Source organism: Streptopelia decaocto, assembly GCF_964273445.1.
Source record: "Streptopelia decaocto genome assembly, chromosome: 11".
Lineage (NCBI taxonomy): Eukaryota > Metazoa > Chordata > Aves > Columbiformes > Columbidae > Streptopelia > Streptopelia decaocto.
Window position 1 is genome coordinate 10493625 of NC_138666.1, and position 16952 is coordinate 10510576.

A 16952-nucleotide genomic window follows, 5' to 3' on the forward strand; every position below is an offset into this window, starting at 1 on the left:
ACAGTCACACAAAACTACATAATAAAGAAAGAACACAGGTGACTGGGATCGTCTTTTTGAACAACGTGATTTTTTGCATTTCTGACATATTTGGAGAACTCCCAAATTCTGTCAGCTTCACAAGCTGACATCACATAGCACTATGCAAGAGGCAGTCATTTACTGTCAGAATTAAAACTGTACCTACTGCTGCCCAGTTACCTTGAAGAGAAACTGAACAGAGATTAACCTCAGCAGATCAGCTTTTCATGGTGGAGGAAAGCAGCAGATGAACAACTTCATACAAGGATACAGAGAGGATCCAGACTTCTGACGATTAGATTACACGCAGCTTGTTTAGCAAGGTATGGATAAGTTACAGTAAGCCCACTGAGGTTCACTATAACATTTTGCAGCACTCTGATCGGAATATAGTACTCATTATGTGGAACATCTGGATATTGCTATTTCATTAAAGCTTTCTGGCGTATAGTTCTGAAAAAATACATTGCAGACCATGCCCAGATCCATTCAGGTAGGCACTCACCCAAAGTGAACTGTGGAGAGGCACAAAGAGAGAAAAAGAAGAAAGGACAGATTAAAATACATTCTATTACAAGCAAACAAACCGTTTCTCAAATTACCACTAAATCAAGGCAAAACCTGCTTGAACATCAGCAACTAAGCCTTATATCCAACCCCCTGGAAGTAGAAGTATTTAGACATTTTGGAAGTAGGGCACACAGCTGAACATTTAGGTTCTGCAAATAAATCCTGAAGTGATTTATTCAAATTTGCAACAGCAATACTGTCAATTTCCTTTAACTGCCACACCTTGCCAGAATCTTTCCCAACTCTTTTATTCCTTTTATTCTTTTATCCCAACTTCAATTCCTTCTACTCATTCTAATGCTATAGAAAGCCACTAAATAGGACACGAGATGTTCATAAAATTACTCGGGAGCCTACAGTCTTCCCCCAGAAATGAAAACCTAACATACAGAGGACCTGCTTCCAGGTAGCTTGGGATAAAAATGAAGGCTTTTTCTTTCTTTCTGTGATTATTCCATCCTCCTACCCACTCTTCCCCAAAGCTGAAATATGCTCAATAAATATTGAAAAAAAGCTACTTCTGCTCATAGAAGACAGTGAAACGCTTGCCCAGTCAGCAACACACCAAGTAAAATTAGATATTCTGTGCGTTTGAATAAAAAGTTGTCTCTTTCTCATTTTTTGCTGCACATTTCAAGTAGGAAATGGATTCACTCTCTCATTGCAAAAACAGGCATGCCTGAGCATAATTTTCTAAAGCAGAAGTAGTGAAAAAATATGGCACAATCCCTTTAAGTCCTACAATATATATGGTACTTTTTCAGAATACTGACAATTTTCCTTTGGACTCCTAAGAAAGTCACCAGCTTTTTTACTTTATTGACAAATATGAAAGAGTTTAATGAATTCTATTACCTTTATTGCATGCTTCCAGTAACCAGTAGTCCTTGTGGATAACCCAAGAGTAGAAACAGCATGACTTGCATATTCTTCAGCAGAAGGTACAAAGAAAGACGTCTTTGATGCAATGCTGCTGTGTGCTGCCATTTTTGTAGCAATTACAAATGGGGTTAAACTCTGAACAAAAATTCCTTGTGAGGCATATTCATAATGTAGTGCTCTACTGAAATAGTCCAAGTAGCTCTAGAAAGACACAAGCAGAAAGAGACTTTTTTTTTTTTAAACAATCAAGCCTTAGGGCAGAGTTTTATTAAAATTACAGAAAAGTTGTAGCATATTTTATACATCAGCTAAAAAAATAAACCCTTGAATAAATACTACAAAATAAACACATTTCTATTTGTTGCTATTTGCTAAAAACTTGAAACAGTACAGTAACTTGCAGGACAAAGCGACCTCTTAACTCTCTGATCTGAATTTAATAAGCCATCTGACAATCTCTGCTTAAAAACAATATGGAAACTTTGATTTCATCTAAAACAAACACCCTGTTTAGTCTGGGGACATTGCAGGGGACACTCCAAAGCTAACTATACATACTGCAGTAAAAAGGAAGTCCCATTATTTAATACACTTAGAGGTGAATTTCATATTTGACTGGTCTTCCCCAGAAGCCTCTTTAATTACTTCCTGCAACTCCCTTGTGCAAAATTAAACATGCATTTGTTTACGTCTATCTGTATCATCTCCTTTAGTTCATGCTCTTGTGCTTGCTTTAGGAAAGAAAATAAAACCAACTACTTCAAGCACCATACACTGTTAACGCACAAAGAGGCTTAGGATGCTGGAGCAGCTTGTTCCCACTGCCATAGCAGTGGAACCGTTCAGAGGACAGGCTGTAAACTGGATTGCTGATCTTGGATTTGGATTAACAATGCCAGCTAAGGGAAGAAACTTTGGTACATTTGTATTGTTCTCTTTCATTCAGGCGTTTTGTTTTAGTTCTGAGTGCAGTTATGCATTTAGCATAACCAAAGGGCGAGATACTCTGCAGCAGAAACTAGTTTTCACACTGAAGAAAATAACTACCGACACACAGCACAGCACCATGAAGGCTTCCATGGGGAAAATTAATTCCATCTCAGCCAGACCCAATACAGAGAGCAGCCACCAACAGCCAGGAGCGATAACTGCTTGTGTTCAGACATGGATCAAGATGAGATCCTTCTACAATCTCAGTTGCTTTTGTGGATTCAGAAGCAAGTCATGAAGTGTAAATCCGCATCCTCACGTGCATTCATACTCCCAGCATCACCCAGCTGCCCCATCCTGTTAATTATTGACTGGATCTCCTCATGAAGAATAATTATGGGGGGGGAAGTTCTTTTCTCCCCAAATATGGTGCACACAATGGTGTTAGAAGCCTTCTGCCCCTTGGTGTCAGGTGAAACAGTGGCTTGATTTGGCCACAGCCCTTGTCATAGTGGTGGTTTGACCATGACTACAGCCCTTCTTGCTACCAAATACCAGTGTGTGAGTAGCCTGAGGTATGTCTACACAGTTCAGATCAAGGAGAGAGATTAAATTCTTGACCTTTTCAATGAGTTACAGAACTGCCACTTCGCTTTGTGCATCATTCCTCTGAGGAAGGTAACATTATTCCTAGAACTACTGTTATGCTGGAATTCACCCATAATAGCACTGACTTTGGTTCAAAGCAAAGTATTGGTGAGGATAAAGAGTTTACTGCATATTACATGTAATGTTCACCTCCGATATTTGAACAAATTCCTAGAAAACTTTCAAGTATATTTTGATATCCTTGCTGAATGTGTTTACGACCAACAATGCATTTATTTTTCAGTGCATACCATTAAACATCACACCCCAACTTACTTTAGAGGCTCCATAGATTGTCAACATCGGTGTTGGCTGACAACAGGATCCAGAAGAAAGATTGACGATCGCCCCTTTCTTCCTCTCTACCATGCCCGGCAGCACAATATGCACCATCATGTTAGCAGAAGCAATATTTATGTTGATCATGTCCCACAGCATATCCTCAGATAGGTTGGCAAAATAGTCTGGGTAGGGATAAAATACTCCTACATTATTCACCAAAATCCCAATTTCTCTGTCTTTCAGAGCCTCCTTAATGGCTGGGTAAGACTCACGCCCCTTGCTGAAATCAGCTACTATGAAATCTGTTTCCACTTTATAGGTTTCAGATATGCTTCTAGATACCGCTTCCAGTTTCTCTTTGTTTCGGCTGATTAGGATGATGTTGACACCACGCTTTGCCAGTTCTTCGGCATACGCCTTCCCAATTCCATCTGTGCTACCTGTAACAGAACATTAAAAACAAAGTTAAAATCAGAGCAGCCCCAGTCTTCTGTTTCGACAATTCTTTCAATTATACCTGTATTACACCTCTGAAGGTCATGTGGCACTGAATATGATGATCTCAAAACCACTGTAATAAAGGCAATGTCGTCAGTAGCAAACTGCTGCAATCCTCCCATATACAGGTTTTATATTTTCTATTACAACAACAGAGAGCTTAGAGTAGAGCCTTAATGAAAGGTGGGGATGTCAGAGGTACATGACTTTAACTTTGCTGAAGAAATTAGCACATGCAGAAGCCCATAACAAAAAAACAATCTTGTCCACATCTGTCTACACCTGTATGCATTTGTGGTGCACCTTGCAATTTTTGGGAAAAATTCCTCCGTGAATCTTTCCCAGCGGTTAGTCAACACACTGAGCTTACCTGTCTCCTGAGGAATTGAATTTAGTAAGTCACTGAACAACTGTTCCTGCTCAAGCAGATTAACTTGCAACTTGAGGCAACACAGGACCCAGCTTGTGCCATAAAGCTCACCCATCAGTATAAGCTGGCAAGTGTTACACTACTGGCACATAAGCAATATGCTGCTTCAGTCTCTTACCAGTGACCACAGCCCATTTTCCATACTGCTTGACAAGATCAATCCTGCTGCCCAGCTTCGGAATGAAATGCAGCCTAAGCATGCCGTAAGTGTCAAACGCAAGAGAGACACACTTTCTGACTGTGTAGCAAGCTCCAACGACAGCCAGGGCCTCCATGTAAAAACTGAACGAACGACTGATCTCTCTGTACAAGAGGCTGAAACGATCCACTGCAGCCATGATGATCAGAAGCCTGGAAAAAAGTAAAAGAAACACAGGCAATTACAATCTCCTCTTGGGCTCCTTAACTTTTCAGGCTGAATGATAACCTTTGAAATTCAGCACTTTACAGTCTGAGCACCATTTTTATGCAGAAAAGCCAGCCTGCTAAAATTTAGGTATCACCTACCATTGTCCTTACTGGTTTAGCTGCTTTTTAGACTTTGTTGATGTGTTTTTATCTACTAGTCAATTATACTACAATGACACCAATCCATGATATTGTAAATAAAACAATTCAAGGCCAAGCAGATAAGGGAAGCTCAACATGTACAAACTGATTTTGGAAGATTGCGATCCACCTACAAAAGAGCCAAGGATAACCAGCGGGACAGGAAGCTCAGCACACAAGAAACAACACGCTCTTCCAAGCAACCTGAGGGACAAACAGGCTCAGAGACAGAAGCTCAACTTTAGCCCCTGGCACTGTCACAAGGCACTAAACCCTTCCCAGCAAATACACCACATCCACCGCGTCCTTCGTGTTTGAAAATCCGGGAGCCCCGGGACACATTAACATCAAATCGCACAGTAGATGGGACAGCAGAAAGTATCTGTTCTCAGTAGAAAGCCTGCTGTGCCTCACAAGTTTTTTACTAACGAATATATTTTAAAAAAACAAGCACAAAACCCAACTGTCACTTCCTCGGCAGCACCCGATCTGCAACCGGAGCCGGCACCTGCTTTTGGGCCCTTACACACCCAGCGCAGCCCGGGCCGCGGGCCTCACCCCTCCCGGGAGGCACAGCGGGCCTGGCCCGGCGAGCCCCAGCGACAAGCGGGCCTGGTCCGGCGCCTGGGCCCCTGCCCGGGGCCCCCCCTGGCCCCAGCCGGGCTGTAACGGAGGGAAACCAAGCCCTCCAGCCGCGGCCCACGGGGAGAAACCCCGCATAGAGCCGGGGCCCTGAGAGGCCGCTACCCGCTCGCGTCTCACCCGCGTCCGCGGGGCCGGACCCGCCGGTGCGGTCGGACCCGCCGGTGCGGCCGGACTCGCCGCTGTCGCCGAGCCCTCCGGTGCGGCCGGGCCCTCCCCCGGCTCCGCTGTCCCCGCGCCCGCCGCCACCTGCGCCGCTGCGCGGGGCCGCCAAGAGCGGCCGCGGGGCCTTATGGGCCGGCGCGCGGCGTCGCCATAGCGACGGCGGCGGTTTAGGGGGCTGACGCTGGCGGTACCTCAGCGGCCTCCCCTCCGTCGTGTCCCTCGCTGTTTAACTGTCCTGCTGTCTAGCAGATGCCGCGGAGGGGCCATAAGGGGCCGTCGACCCCGTGAGCCGCGGCCCGGGTCAGGTAAAGGGAGCTGGAGGTTTAACGGGAGACACAGCAGCGCGCTTTGGGACACCTGGTCTGGAGAGCTCGCGGGCTACAGCAGCAAAAGGCGCAGGGCTGAAACCTGACAGCATCTGCAGCCCTTGTGAGGAGAATAAAAGTGGTCTCAGGAGCCCACCCGGCTTGCAGTGAGGCAGGTGTTACACAAGAGCTCGAAGGAGACCCGTCCTCAGCTCCACAGCTTTGAAAGGAAAAAAGTATCTTACTCTGCTTCGGGAGGCTTAGCCGTGGTCCGCTGCTCTGAGTGACATCTGCAGTGGGCAGGGCTGGAGATAAAGTGTCCTTGCCTTTTGGCATCTTCAACCAGGTTGCCAGCTCCATCCAGGCTTCATAATCACTCATACTGGTTTTCTTATCTGTAACAGGTTCTCCTTCTAAAACATTAGACATTTTACCTGGAAACTTGGATTGTAAATCAAATACTGGCTTGGCTGATGTTTGTCTAAATCACATACCTTAAAATGGAATCGCAAATTGGAGACTCAGAGAAAGGCCTTGGAGGGGAAGTTCTTGTGCAAGAGGGGTCAGAGGAATCTGTGAACAACATCCGAGCAGAAAATGAAGCCAATTCTGTTCATGCAGGTGAGCCTCTCCAGCTGGCTCGCTAGGACTAACTTAGGGAGCTTTAGTGAACATAAAGCCTAGACATCAAGTCTGTTGTTACTCATCTGGATGCAATATGCATTCATTCTCCCAGCAAAGTCACTGAAAATCTTGGCATAACTGAGGCTTACTCAATTGCTATCTTCTTGTGCTTTTTTTAAAATTCTGTTTCTTCTTGCTGGAGAGATACCTTTTCCTGTGTTGCAATCATACAGCTAGCCTGATCTCCAAATGTTTTAATTACAATCATATTTAATTGACCTGGTACAATCACCTTATTTGCACTGTGTCTTTTTAAGCATACAGACTAAAAGTGCAACTAGAAGGTGGAGAACAAGAATCTGAAGAGAAGAGTACTGAAAATGCAATTAATCAAAGGCAGTCTGAAGAGTATAGCACTGGAGACACCTTCCAAGGAGTGCAAAAGGGTAAATTTGTAGAAGAGCTAGACTAACAAACAGTGCTTGAAGTGACTTAGATACACCATAACTGTAGTCTCTTTACGTGCAAAGTTAGCAGTCTTGTTAACTCAAATTATTGTTAATTAACTGTAATACCTAGTAGATGTCTAAGACTGTGAGAACATTTGTGCCATTATTTTATTGTTACTGTATGTTATAATAATCTTAAGACTAGTGGGCACTACCTGACTTGTAGATCTAAACAAAAATTAATGCAGATTTCAACAGTTTATTTTGCTGCTACTTATTTTACTACTTTACATTCTAAAAAGTTAAGTTTCCTTTCATTAGAAATGTCAGCAAAAATCTTGGTTAGAGCACTTCTTTTCTTGAATTTCATATTCAAGTGCTCTTCAACATTTCTCTAAAGTAATTGCCAACGTGACACTTTTTCCCCACTCATGCTGTTCAACTGCAACTTGTTTTCTTATGGAGATGTTAAAATTCAAGGCAAAGTCATCAGCTGCACATCCAGAGCAGAACCGAATGAACAAAAATCAGATGGTGATTGCAAATCAGTAACCAGCTCATTCAGTCAAAGGACAGAAGAAAAGAGGGCCGGTGTAAGGTAATACATTGTTTGTGGATGTTTTTTACTTAACTCTTGACATATTGAGGGCAATGGGAGTTTTGCTATTCAACAAATTAATTTAAGAGAACAATTTTGAAGGTGAATTTGAGATTGATCAATAAATCAGGAATTGTTGAGATTTCCAGCATCTGTACAGCTTCTTTATGGCCTCAGGAGCAAACTACATTCTAAATACATGAGGTAGTGAATCTGGAGAAAATTGTGCAAACTCCTTTGGGGGTGATTTATCAGTAGATTTGGACATTTCTCAGCATCAATTCAGACAATGCATTGTATTAATTAATCATAATATAAATATTACAGTTGTCAAGATAAATTTTAGCAGAGGAAATCCAGAGATGGTTAACAATAAGATACAACTCTTTTGTAAACTCTGGCTCTAATTTTGTTCCAGCCTAAACCAGTATATGCTGCAATGGCTGCTCATTAATAGTTGCAAAACAAGATTATTCCTGTGTTAACTCTGACTAAGCACATTGCAGGCAAATAATAAAATTTAAAATCATATTTGGTACTATTTAATAACATTGTTGAAAGTCTGGTCATGTAGGCTAGTTATGCAGTAATATGTAAGTGACAATAACGATTTACTTTCCGTTCCTGTACCTATTTACTTGTTGGTGAAACCTTTCCAGAGTGTACGTTGCTGCTCTTTTCCAAGAAGATGGACTCTAATTCCCTGCTTACTCTCTTCTTTTTAGCAGAAGAGCCTGGTAACTCACTTCAAACAGGCAGAGGTGGAAAGCCACTCTAAAAAACCTACTGCTTTTTTGAGTATAGTCTTGAAGGCTGTAGCCATTTCTCTTGCCTAAAATCTATTAATTGAGTTGCATTGAAATCTGTTAAAAAACACCCCAAAGATTTCAGAACGTGCACTGCAATACATTTTTTGTTTTGCTTCTGCTTTCCATTGTTACTTTAGAATGACAAAAAAGATTCTGCGAGACATCTGTAAACAGCAGAAATTATACTTGACCCCATACCTCAATGATACACTTTACTTGCATTATAAAGGTAAGATGCAGATCTGACTGTTTAATTTTATCATTCTAAGTAGCATTTTAGCAGATAATCTATTTTATGGCTTACTGAAGTAAGGTATATAATATTTTAAATTAGAAACATAATTTAATTTTATGTAATAATGAAATTGTGAAACAAAATTAGTCAATATGAAGGTAGAAAAGTGAACTGATTATAGACCTAATTCACTTTGTGGAGTAAGTTGAAGGATCAATAGGAATTAATGGACACTTCCCCCCCAGTAAGAGTAGCTTCTGAGAAATGTCTTAAAATATGGTCTGGGTTGCATTTAGAGGAAAACATATGTATTTCTTCTTAAACATGTTTGTATAAAGAACCTGTTTTCCAGCTTTGGGGACTTTTTTACTGCTAAATAAAAATGGTCAGGAAGAAAACAAACAGTAAACACTTGGTGCCTGTTCTCAAATACTACTGAAAGAAAAACAAGTTGCTAGAATGAACCTGGATCGTACTCTTGTGATCTATGAGCAGTTTTTTGCTAATATGGTTAGCTACTTCAGGTTTGCATGAGAATAGTTTTAAATAAATGGGACATGCTAATCCTACCTTCTACATTTAGCTTTGGTTTTGCTGCTTTTCCAATATGTATTATTTGAGAACCTAAAGAGCTGCTTGAGATACAGACCAGAATAGGTACCTATACATTTTTGCTCTTTATGGGCCAAGTACTTTACTATTGATTCAGTGGAAATATTGGTGTCAATTTGAGTACAGCCGTTCACAGAGGCTGTTTCAGTGGTGCTGGTTTAATTAAATTTACTCTTCCAAAGACTTGTTTTCAGCTAAAGCAATTTCATTTTAAACCATCTTTTTCTGCAGGATTTGACCGCCTGGAGAATCTTGAAGAGTATACTGGATTGAAGTGTTTATGGCTGGAATGCAATGCCTTAACAAAAATTGAGAATTTGGAGGCTCAGACAGAATTGCGTTGCCTCTACTTGCAAACCAATTTAATTAAGAAAATTGAAAACCTTGAACCTTTACAAAAGCTGGATGCCCTCAATATCAGTAACAACTATGTCAAGACCATTGAGAATCTCTGTAAGAACTGTTTGTGCCACATGTTTTAACTTATAACGAGCCCATATACCTAAGTATAGACTAAGCTAAGCTATTATTAGTGGCAGTAGTTTCAAGGGGGTTTTATTTATGTTAAAATTTTGCACAATAACCCATACCAAAGCCCACAAGGCTTCTGTTGAGTCAAACCTATGTGTTTTGCAATTTCAATAGATGAGAAAACAGAAAAGATATAGTATAATTGCTTCCTTGTGGATACCTAGAACAATTGAGTAGTCTTTCCTCACTTCTTAATGCCATCTCAGTACTTTCTGTGTTGTAAGCAGGCTGGCAATCCGGTTTTCGCCATTTACTTTACAGTTATGATGCGCTTTGACAGTAGCAGACATGATTACCAAATATTTTCTGCCTGTTCAAGGATTTATTCTATCTACAGCAGAAAATTTTAAAAAACCCCACAACTCCTTTAAATTATCATTTGTGTACATTGCAATAATTTGAAACACAAGCCCTCGTTTTTGTGTAACTCACTAGTTTGTAATAAATTGAAAACAGCCACCATCCTTTTCCTAAGGTGAAGAAAGCAGCTTTGGAGGCATTGCCAAAAAGTACATATAGCAGAACAACAAATTTAGAAAAAGCTCCCCACAATTCGATAGAAACAATTATTTTGACAATGCAGTTGTCTACTTGCTCCAGAAAACTCTTTGTGAGGCGATAACTCTTGCCTTTCTGTCCGACAGCTTGTCTGAAAGTCCTGCAGACTCTGCAGATTGCTCACAACAAGTTAGAAACAGTGGAGGACTTACAGCACTTGCAAGAATGCCCAAGTATTTCTGTTCTCGATCTTTCCCACAACTACCTAAGTGATCCAAATATTATAAGTATTCTGGAGACCATGCCTAATTTGGTAAGCCAAATATAGCTGAGTGTTTGTATCATGTATAAGGGTGAATCTCATTAAATGGTTTTGTTGTGTAGTCTAGTCCACAAATAATTTTGGTAAAAAAAACAAGGTTAGGAAACATTAATTGGTTTTTGTAGATTACCTGTAATACCAAGAATGTTTTATTCACTTATTATTTTTTTAAATGATAGGGAAAGTGCATCTCCAGATTGGGGGTTTTTTTTGCTACTCAACTTTAAAAATTGTTTCCCGTGTTTCTCTAGCGTGTGCTGAATTTGATGGGAAATCAAGTGATAAGGAAAATCGCTAATTATAGAAAAACACTTACTGTTCGACTAAAAGAACTAACGTATCTGGATGACAGACCCGTTTTCCCGAAGGATAGGTAAGAAACAGAGCCGTATTCTTAACACAGCAACAAAGCTCTAATACTAATTATCAGTCATCATTTTTTGTCAGTATTGCCATGGAAGGAAAGGAAGACTGACCAGTGTAATTTATCGAGGGTGGGTGACTTTGAGTACAAGACTATTATACTACAGAGTTATACATCCAACATACCTAGAAGAAAACATGTATTTTTTCACAAGATAATTAATTCTCAAACAGAATCATTTTACACCAAGTCTGAGTGTAGCATCTATTTTATGCTGTTGCCAGCTATTTTAAGTTTCTCTTTCATTGTAAAGATGGACTTTTATAGCTATATTACAGTGAGCTTTTGTGTTTCATTAGAGCCTGTGCAGAAGCCTGGGCTGTTGGAGGGCTTGAAGCTGAGAAAGCAGAGAGGGAAAAATGGGAAACCAGAGAGAGAAAAAAAATCCAAGATAGCATCGATGCTTTAGCAGCAATCAGACGAAATATAGCGGAAAAGAAAAGACAAAAGTATATGGAAGAAAGAGGCACAAGTGCAGAATGTGGAAATGGAACAGATATCCTGGAAGGTTTGTGGTTACTATTTTGGAAGATGTCTGTGTATGCTTCAATTTGAATGTTTAAAATAAATGATCAGTCCCTAAACATTCATAAGGCTCATGCAATTTTTGGAAGATATTTATGAATAATCTTCTTTTCCCATACAAAGTACTTTATTAATCATGGTGCATCGTAGATTAACCAGAATGATTTTAAGCAATCAGCAGCTTTCTCACTGCTGATGAAACAAAAAACAACAAACCACTTTCTGTCCCAGAGTTTTGAGCTCTTGTGCTCTTCACCAGAGCAACCAGGTGTACATTTATAACCCGTAATAGGTCCCAGCCTAACCTTTCTAGAGAAGAGTGTATGTTTCAGGATAAATGGGACTGAAGCCAAATAAGAAGACAGGGCTACAGTGCAGAGGAGTGTTTGTCTTATACCAATTCGTTTTTGCAGGCTTTGAAATCAAACATGAGTGACTAACAAGTAAACCATTTTCTGCAAGCACGTAGATTGCATAAAGGAAAGGGTAACTTCAGCATCTGTCACTGATCCATCAAAATGCTCAAGCATATATTTAAATATGTAGTCACTTGTCAGTCTTTTCAAAGTTAACTATAGCTACCAGACTATTATTTACTATAGTGTTTTCTCTATATGAGCTTTTCTTTTGCTGGGGTTCTATATTTGTAGGGAGTTGAAATGGCAAAACCCACAACATTGCTGCAATCTTGGAAGGACTACTGATCCACAGATAGCTGCTCAAAGTAGGAGCTTTTGCTGCTATTTGAGGCCCAGCGATTAAGGCCGTGTAGTAAAGTTTAAATGTTTAGAATGAGTAATGGTACATTAACTCAGCAGTTTTGATTAACTTGTTTCTTCTGTAGGAGCACCTGCAAATTCAGGTAATAGTGATCAAAATGCTAGTCCATCAGAGACTTCAAATGTATCAGAAGAGGAAAACACTCAAGAGAAGACTGAGAAATTTAGAAATGAAAATTTTGATGCTCGTGATGAAGTGTTAACACTTCAACCAAATAGGGAAGATAACACAGATTTCACATCTGGAAGTATTCCAGCTAGAATTCAAGAGGATGCACAAGAATCAAACCCTTATGAACACTCAGACTTCGACAAGAAGACAGACGGTAATGCACAATCACACTAGGAGGTGGCCATGTGCCTTCACACATGAAAGAATGCTTTTGTAGATATGTGGGATACTTTACTGCAAAATGCAAATATTAATTTATATCATGTAAGCAAGACCAAGAACATGACTGAAAGACAAAACATGGGATTCAGCTGTGAATTCTGCAATGGCAGTCGGGTGTCACTGGTATCACAGTGCTTGCTGTATTATAGAAAGTCTTTTATTCAGTTAGCTCTCTGCAACTGGCTATTGTTTATTCTCTAGATCTACCAGGAGAGGTGGCAACTACGGAAAAGGCCCTGCCTCCTCAACTGGATGAATATGCTGAAACTGAACAGATCAAACTGGATACACTGGAGAAACTTTATCTTGATGTATGTATTGGATTCGATTTGTGGGAAGTTCAGATCTGGTAGACTGTAGATCCTGGATTTGGCTCTTACCCATAATGATGGGTTGAAGTTGATATTAAGTCTATTGCATAGATAACAAAGAGCTAATAGACATAAGCTGTGCTTGCTTTTAAAATCCTGTTAATGCTTTGCTGTTTATCCTTTTATCTTCCTTTTTTTCATAATCACACAGCAAAGGAGAAAATTTCATTCCCATCTGCTGTTTCTGCAGACAGATGAATTTTCCTTTTCCCACATGTGCTTAACAGAGGAAAACTGTGATCTCCAAAAGGGTGACAGTGCCATGCTCCTGGCTGTGGCCTCTTACCCTGAAATGCATTGCTTTGAAGAAGATCCCAATGAGATAGAGATGTCATATTTTATTGGCTAGAGTAGCTTTTCCCACTGATTAATGATCTTGTGATTGTCCTCAGGAACTGCCTGATTTAGAAGATATAGACACAAATGAATTTCCCCCAGAAGAGGAAATCTTTTTTCAAAAGGTAAGATTCGTATTAATTCCAGTGATTAAGTGTCTCTAAACACATTTACAAATGTTTTGCCAATGAGAATAATCACATGTGAAATACTGCTTTGGGCTATGCAATCAGTTATGCATTTATAAATTAAAAGAGATGTTGCAGCAGATCTTCTCTGTCTACTTGTAGATATTTTTTAATTTGATTTTTTAATATTATCGTGTTGCAAAAATAGAAGAATTAAAAACTAGGATCAAATAATGCAATAGTTAAATAAGATTAATTTCTTAGTAGCTTGTAGTGTTTTAATGAAGATTACTCTTAAAATACACTTTACCAGTACTAATATTCTGCAAAGGACTGAGCAGATAGAACAAAGTGCCTGCTACTGAATAAAATCAGACTTCTCAACTGAAAACACAGGACTGAAACTCCTCTGCGCCACTCGGGGTTGATCAGATACAAGGCAGTTCATGCCCACATTAGCACTGTGCTGTGCTCAATGTGATCTAGGCAAAAGCCTGTAAACAGAAAAAAAAAAAAAAGAACAAAACAACAAAGACTAAGCAGCTTTGATTCTTGTGCTGATGTTGACTCACGCTTGCCTGGCTTCAGACTGATACAGTATGTGTTTGTACAAGTCCCTCCAACATAATCCAGACTTCTTTTTCTGAACTGTTAACAGCTTATGGTCAGTTTATTGCTAATGCCTGAGAAGTAGTTAATCCAAGGTTCATCCACAAAGAAACAAAGCTATGGGTGAAGCACACGTACCATACATTTTGGGAGAACAGCACATCAAAGCTGACAGCTGTTATGTGGATCCAAGAGATATTTACACATCTTTTAGCTTTTACATCTAAAATAATATCTTTTCAATTACATTTTTTTACCTTTGGATTTTTTTACCAGCAGGACTATCACCCAAAGATTGAAATAATTTCTGAAATGACAAATGACAGTGATTCTGCATTAGAGGAGAACAATACAAGCATGCTTGAGAATTCAGTAGGAGAAGTTCCAACAGCAATTTTTTCGAGTGTGTGTAAGATACATAAAGAGCATGAAAAGGAGAACTTAAGACCCCTTGTTCAAAGCCTCTTTACAGAGCCTGCTATTTCAGAAAGATACTCAGAGACCAAAGATAATCAAGGAACCCCCTTGAAACCCTTGATACAAGAGATTATCACTGAGCCCAAGGGTAACTTGCTATTGTCACCAGTCTGCAATCAACTAGATGACCCAAGCCCATGTGAAGAGGATGGTAAGATTACAGTTACTTGCCCTGGTAAGATTACACTGACATATTGACTACAGAGATAAAGGTCAGTGGTACATGCACACTAAAATTAAGGATTTATTCACTTCTTGTTGTTGAAAAAATTTTCAACCCATTGTTAGCTAACAGTCACCTCTTTTATTTATGCGGGAATCCTAATACATTAGGATTTAAAATGTTATCTTCTCTTTTTCTACACAGAATTTCTTGCCGAGTTGTATTTAAATGGGTTTTTAAAAACTGAGCTCTACATTTCTCTTTCCAGTATTAAATACCATGGATGAGTTTCATTTGCTTTTTGCCTTCGTGCTTTAACAGGGAACGGGGATGATGGAGAAGCACAGGGCCTGGCTGAGGGTGAAGGATGTCCCCATGAAGCACAGGACGATGAGGACTGTGACAGTGGATTAGATTAATCAGTTTGAAGAGACCAGACCAAAGCTGGGGAACAGTGCCTGGCTGGCTGCATGTTGTTCCACTCAAAGTGCAGAGTTCAGCAATGGGACATCAGTTAAAACTGGCATAACACTGTGCCATAAAAACCATCACCTTCAACAGGAGGACTGAGTGTTACCATCAGTCAGAGGCTGCTGTGATCAACAGCATCTGACCTCAAGGGCAGAACTTTTGATTGTGTCAGTATGAAAAAGCCCCAAATCCTCTGTAAGTGCCTTGTGTTCCCACTGCCAGTGCTGCTGGAGATCCCTCGCCTCCAAGCTCTTCAGGGCAGCAGGCAGCATTTGCTGCTTTGAAAGTGAAGGCACTACTGTTTTAAGGTTAAATTCTACTTCTAGAATTTACTTAGTTGAATGTTTATGTCCTAGGGTTTCAATCCATAATGTTACATGTTTCTGCCGTTTGAACTAAATAAAGATTCTACTCATAACCACAAATATTTTTAACTTGTATAATCTCCTTACCAGTATATGTCATACTGGATGGACTTCAATGACAAATCGAGATTGCTTCTTAACATGGTCCTTTACAGATCTAATATTCATAGACATTATGGTTGTTTATGCAAAACCAGATGCAGAAATAGCATTTATGCATGGAAAAAAATATCATTTTACCTTTTAGGGCAATCTTTGATGAAGCATATACTTAGATCTACTGTTTTCATTGATTTTATTGTGAGATTTGTCTCAGGATCTGGATTTTGAATATAACAGAAAAATAACCAGCCAGTCAGTAGTGGCAGAAAGACAGCTCTGGTGTCAAAAGCCAGCCAAAGGACTTCTGTCATCAGCTTCTCTTTCATGTCGCAGTGGTATTCTTGTGCCAAAGTGAAATGGAAGGCAGCAGCATGGATGCTTCAGCCCACTTCTGTCTTCTTCCCTTCCCTTTTTTTTTTTCTTCTCTCCTTTTGAGCTAGAGAATAAAACTTGAGGAAGTAGAGGCTGCTGTAGAACAGCGCTTCCTCTGGGACACCGCAAAAAGGGTTGGGGGAAATGGACAACTCTTGGCCAATTCTGCTGAGGCATTAACGGCTCTCATTTTCCTTACACAGAGGTGGCTGTGCTGGTCAGTTAAAAAATAATTGTACACTGTTAAGCACAACATAAGAGATTTGGCATCATCTTTGAGGGCTGATGCTGGTTTTATGATATAATCAACAATCGCAACAGCAGTAGAAGCTCGGCTTTAGGTGACCTCACTTCTTTCATCGTACCCAACTTTAGGTGGATGTCTTTTTTCATATTTCTACAAATCTCCAATTCTACAAATCATTAAGCATGCCTTGTAATGTCCACATTAAAAAAAATCACTATGGGCTTGTTGAAAATTTCTAATTAGCTGGGCTTAGGTGCCATCTGGTGGTAAGAGAACTGCTTCTAACCATAACACAAAATAATTGTAAAAGCCCTCAGGGAAGACAACACAATTGCTTTAAACTTCAGCCATTTTCCACCTTCCATGCTTAAAAACACGCTGGCAAAATCCTTGGCCTTCATGACAGGGTGGGCGGATGGGCAAGAGCCTGTGGAGAACAGGCTTGTCTGAAAGCATCTCTATAGAAACCTTCTCTTTAGAAGGCTGCAAATGTTGCCAGCAATGTTTGTGAGCTTGGTTCTACAATAATTATCTTCTTCCCTTTTCTGACAGACAGCTGGAGAAGGTCTGCTTTGAGGGCTTTGCCTTG

At 40.1% G+C, this 16952-nt stretch overlaps 2 protein-coding genes across 2 annotated transcripts; one reads left to right on the forward strand and one right to left on the reverse strand.

Annotated features, from left to right (window-relative positions):
* Positions 1-39: 39 nt before the first annotated feature.
* On the reverse strand, positions 40-5741 carry HSDL1 (hydroxysteroid dehydrogenase like 1). Its single transcript, XM_082062538.1, has 5 exons — positions 5573-5741; positions 4380-4612; positions 3328-3773; positions 1447-1674; positions 40-536 (listed from the first exon to the last, which is right to left on the reverse strand). Exons 2-5 carry the CDS (start codon positions 4597-4599, stop codon positions 444-446), a joined length of 987 nt encoding a protein of 328 aa, XP_081918664.1. The 5' UTR covers positions 4600-4612; positions 5573-5741; the 3' UTR covers positions 40-443.
* Positions 5742-5829: 88 nt separating this feature from the next.
* On the forward strand, positions 5830-15633 carry DNAAF1 (dynein axonemal assembly factor 1). Its single transcript, XM_082062806.1, has 14 exons — positions 5830-5922; positions 6327-6543; positions 6864-6992; positions 7461-7593; positions 8540-8631; positions 9481-9702; positions 10425-10591; positions 10852-10973; positions 11324-11532; positions 12394-12654; positions 12924-13033; positions 13486-13554; positions 14446-14794; positions 15128-15633. The coding sequence occupies exons 2-14, from the start codon at positions 6423-6425 to the stop codon at positions 15223-15225; spliced, it is 2082 nt and encodes a 693-aa protein (XP_081918932.1). The 5' UTR covers positions 5830-5922; positions 6327-6422; the 3' UTR covers positions 15226-15633.
* The last annotated feature ends 1319 nt before the right edge of the window (positions 15634-16952 follow it).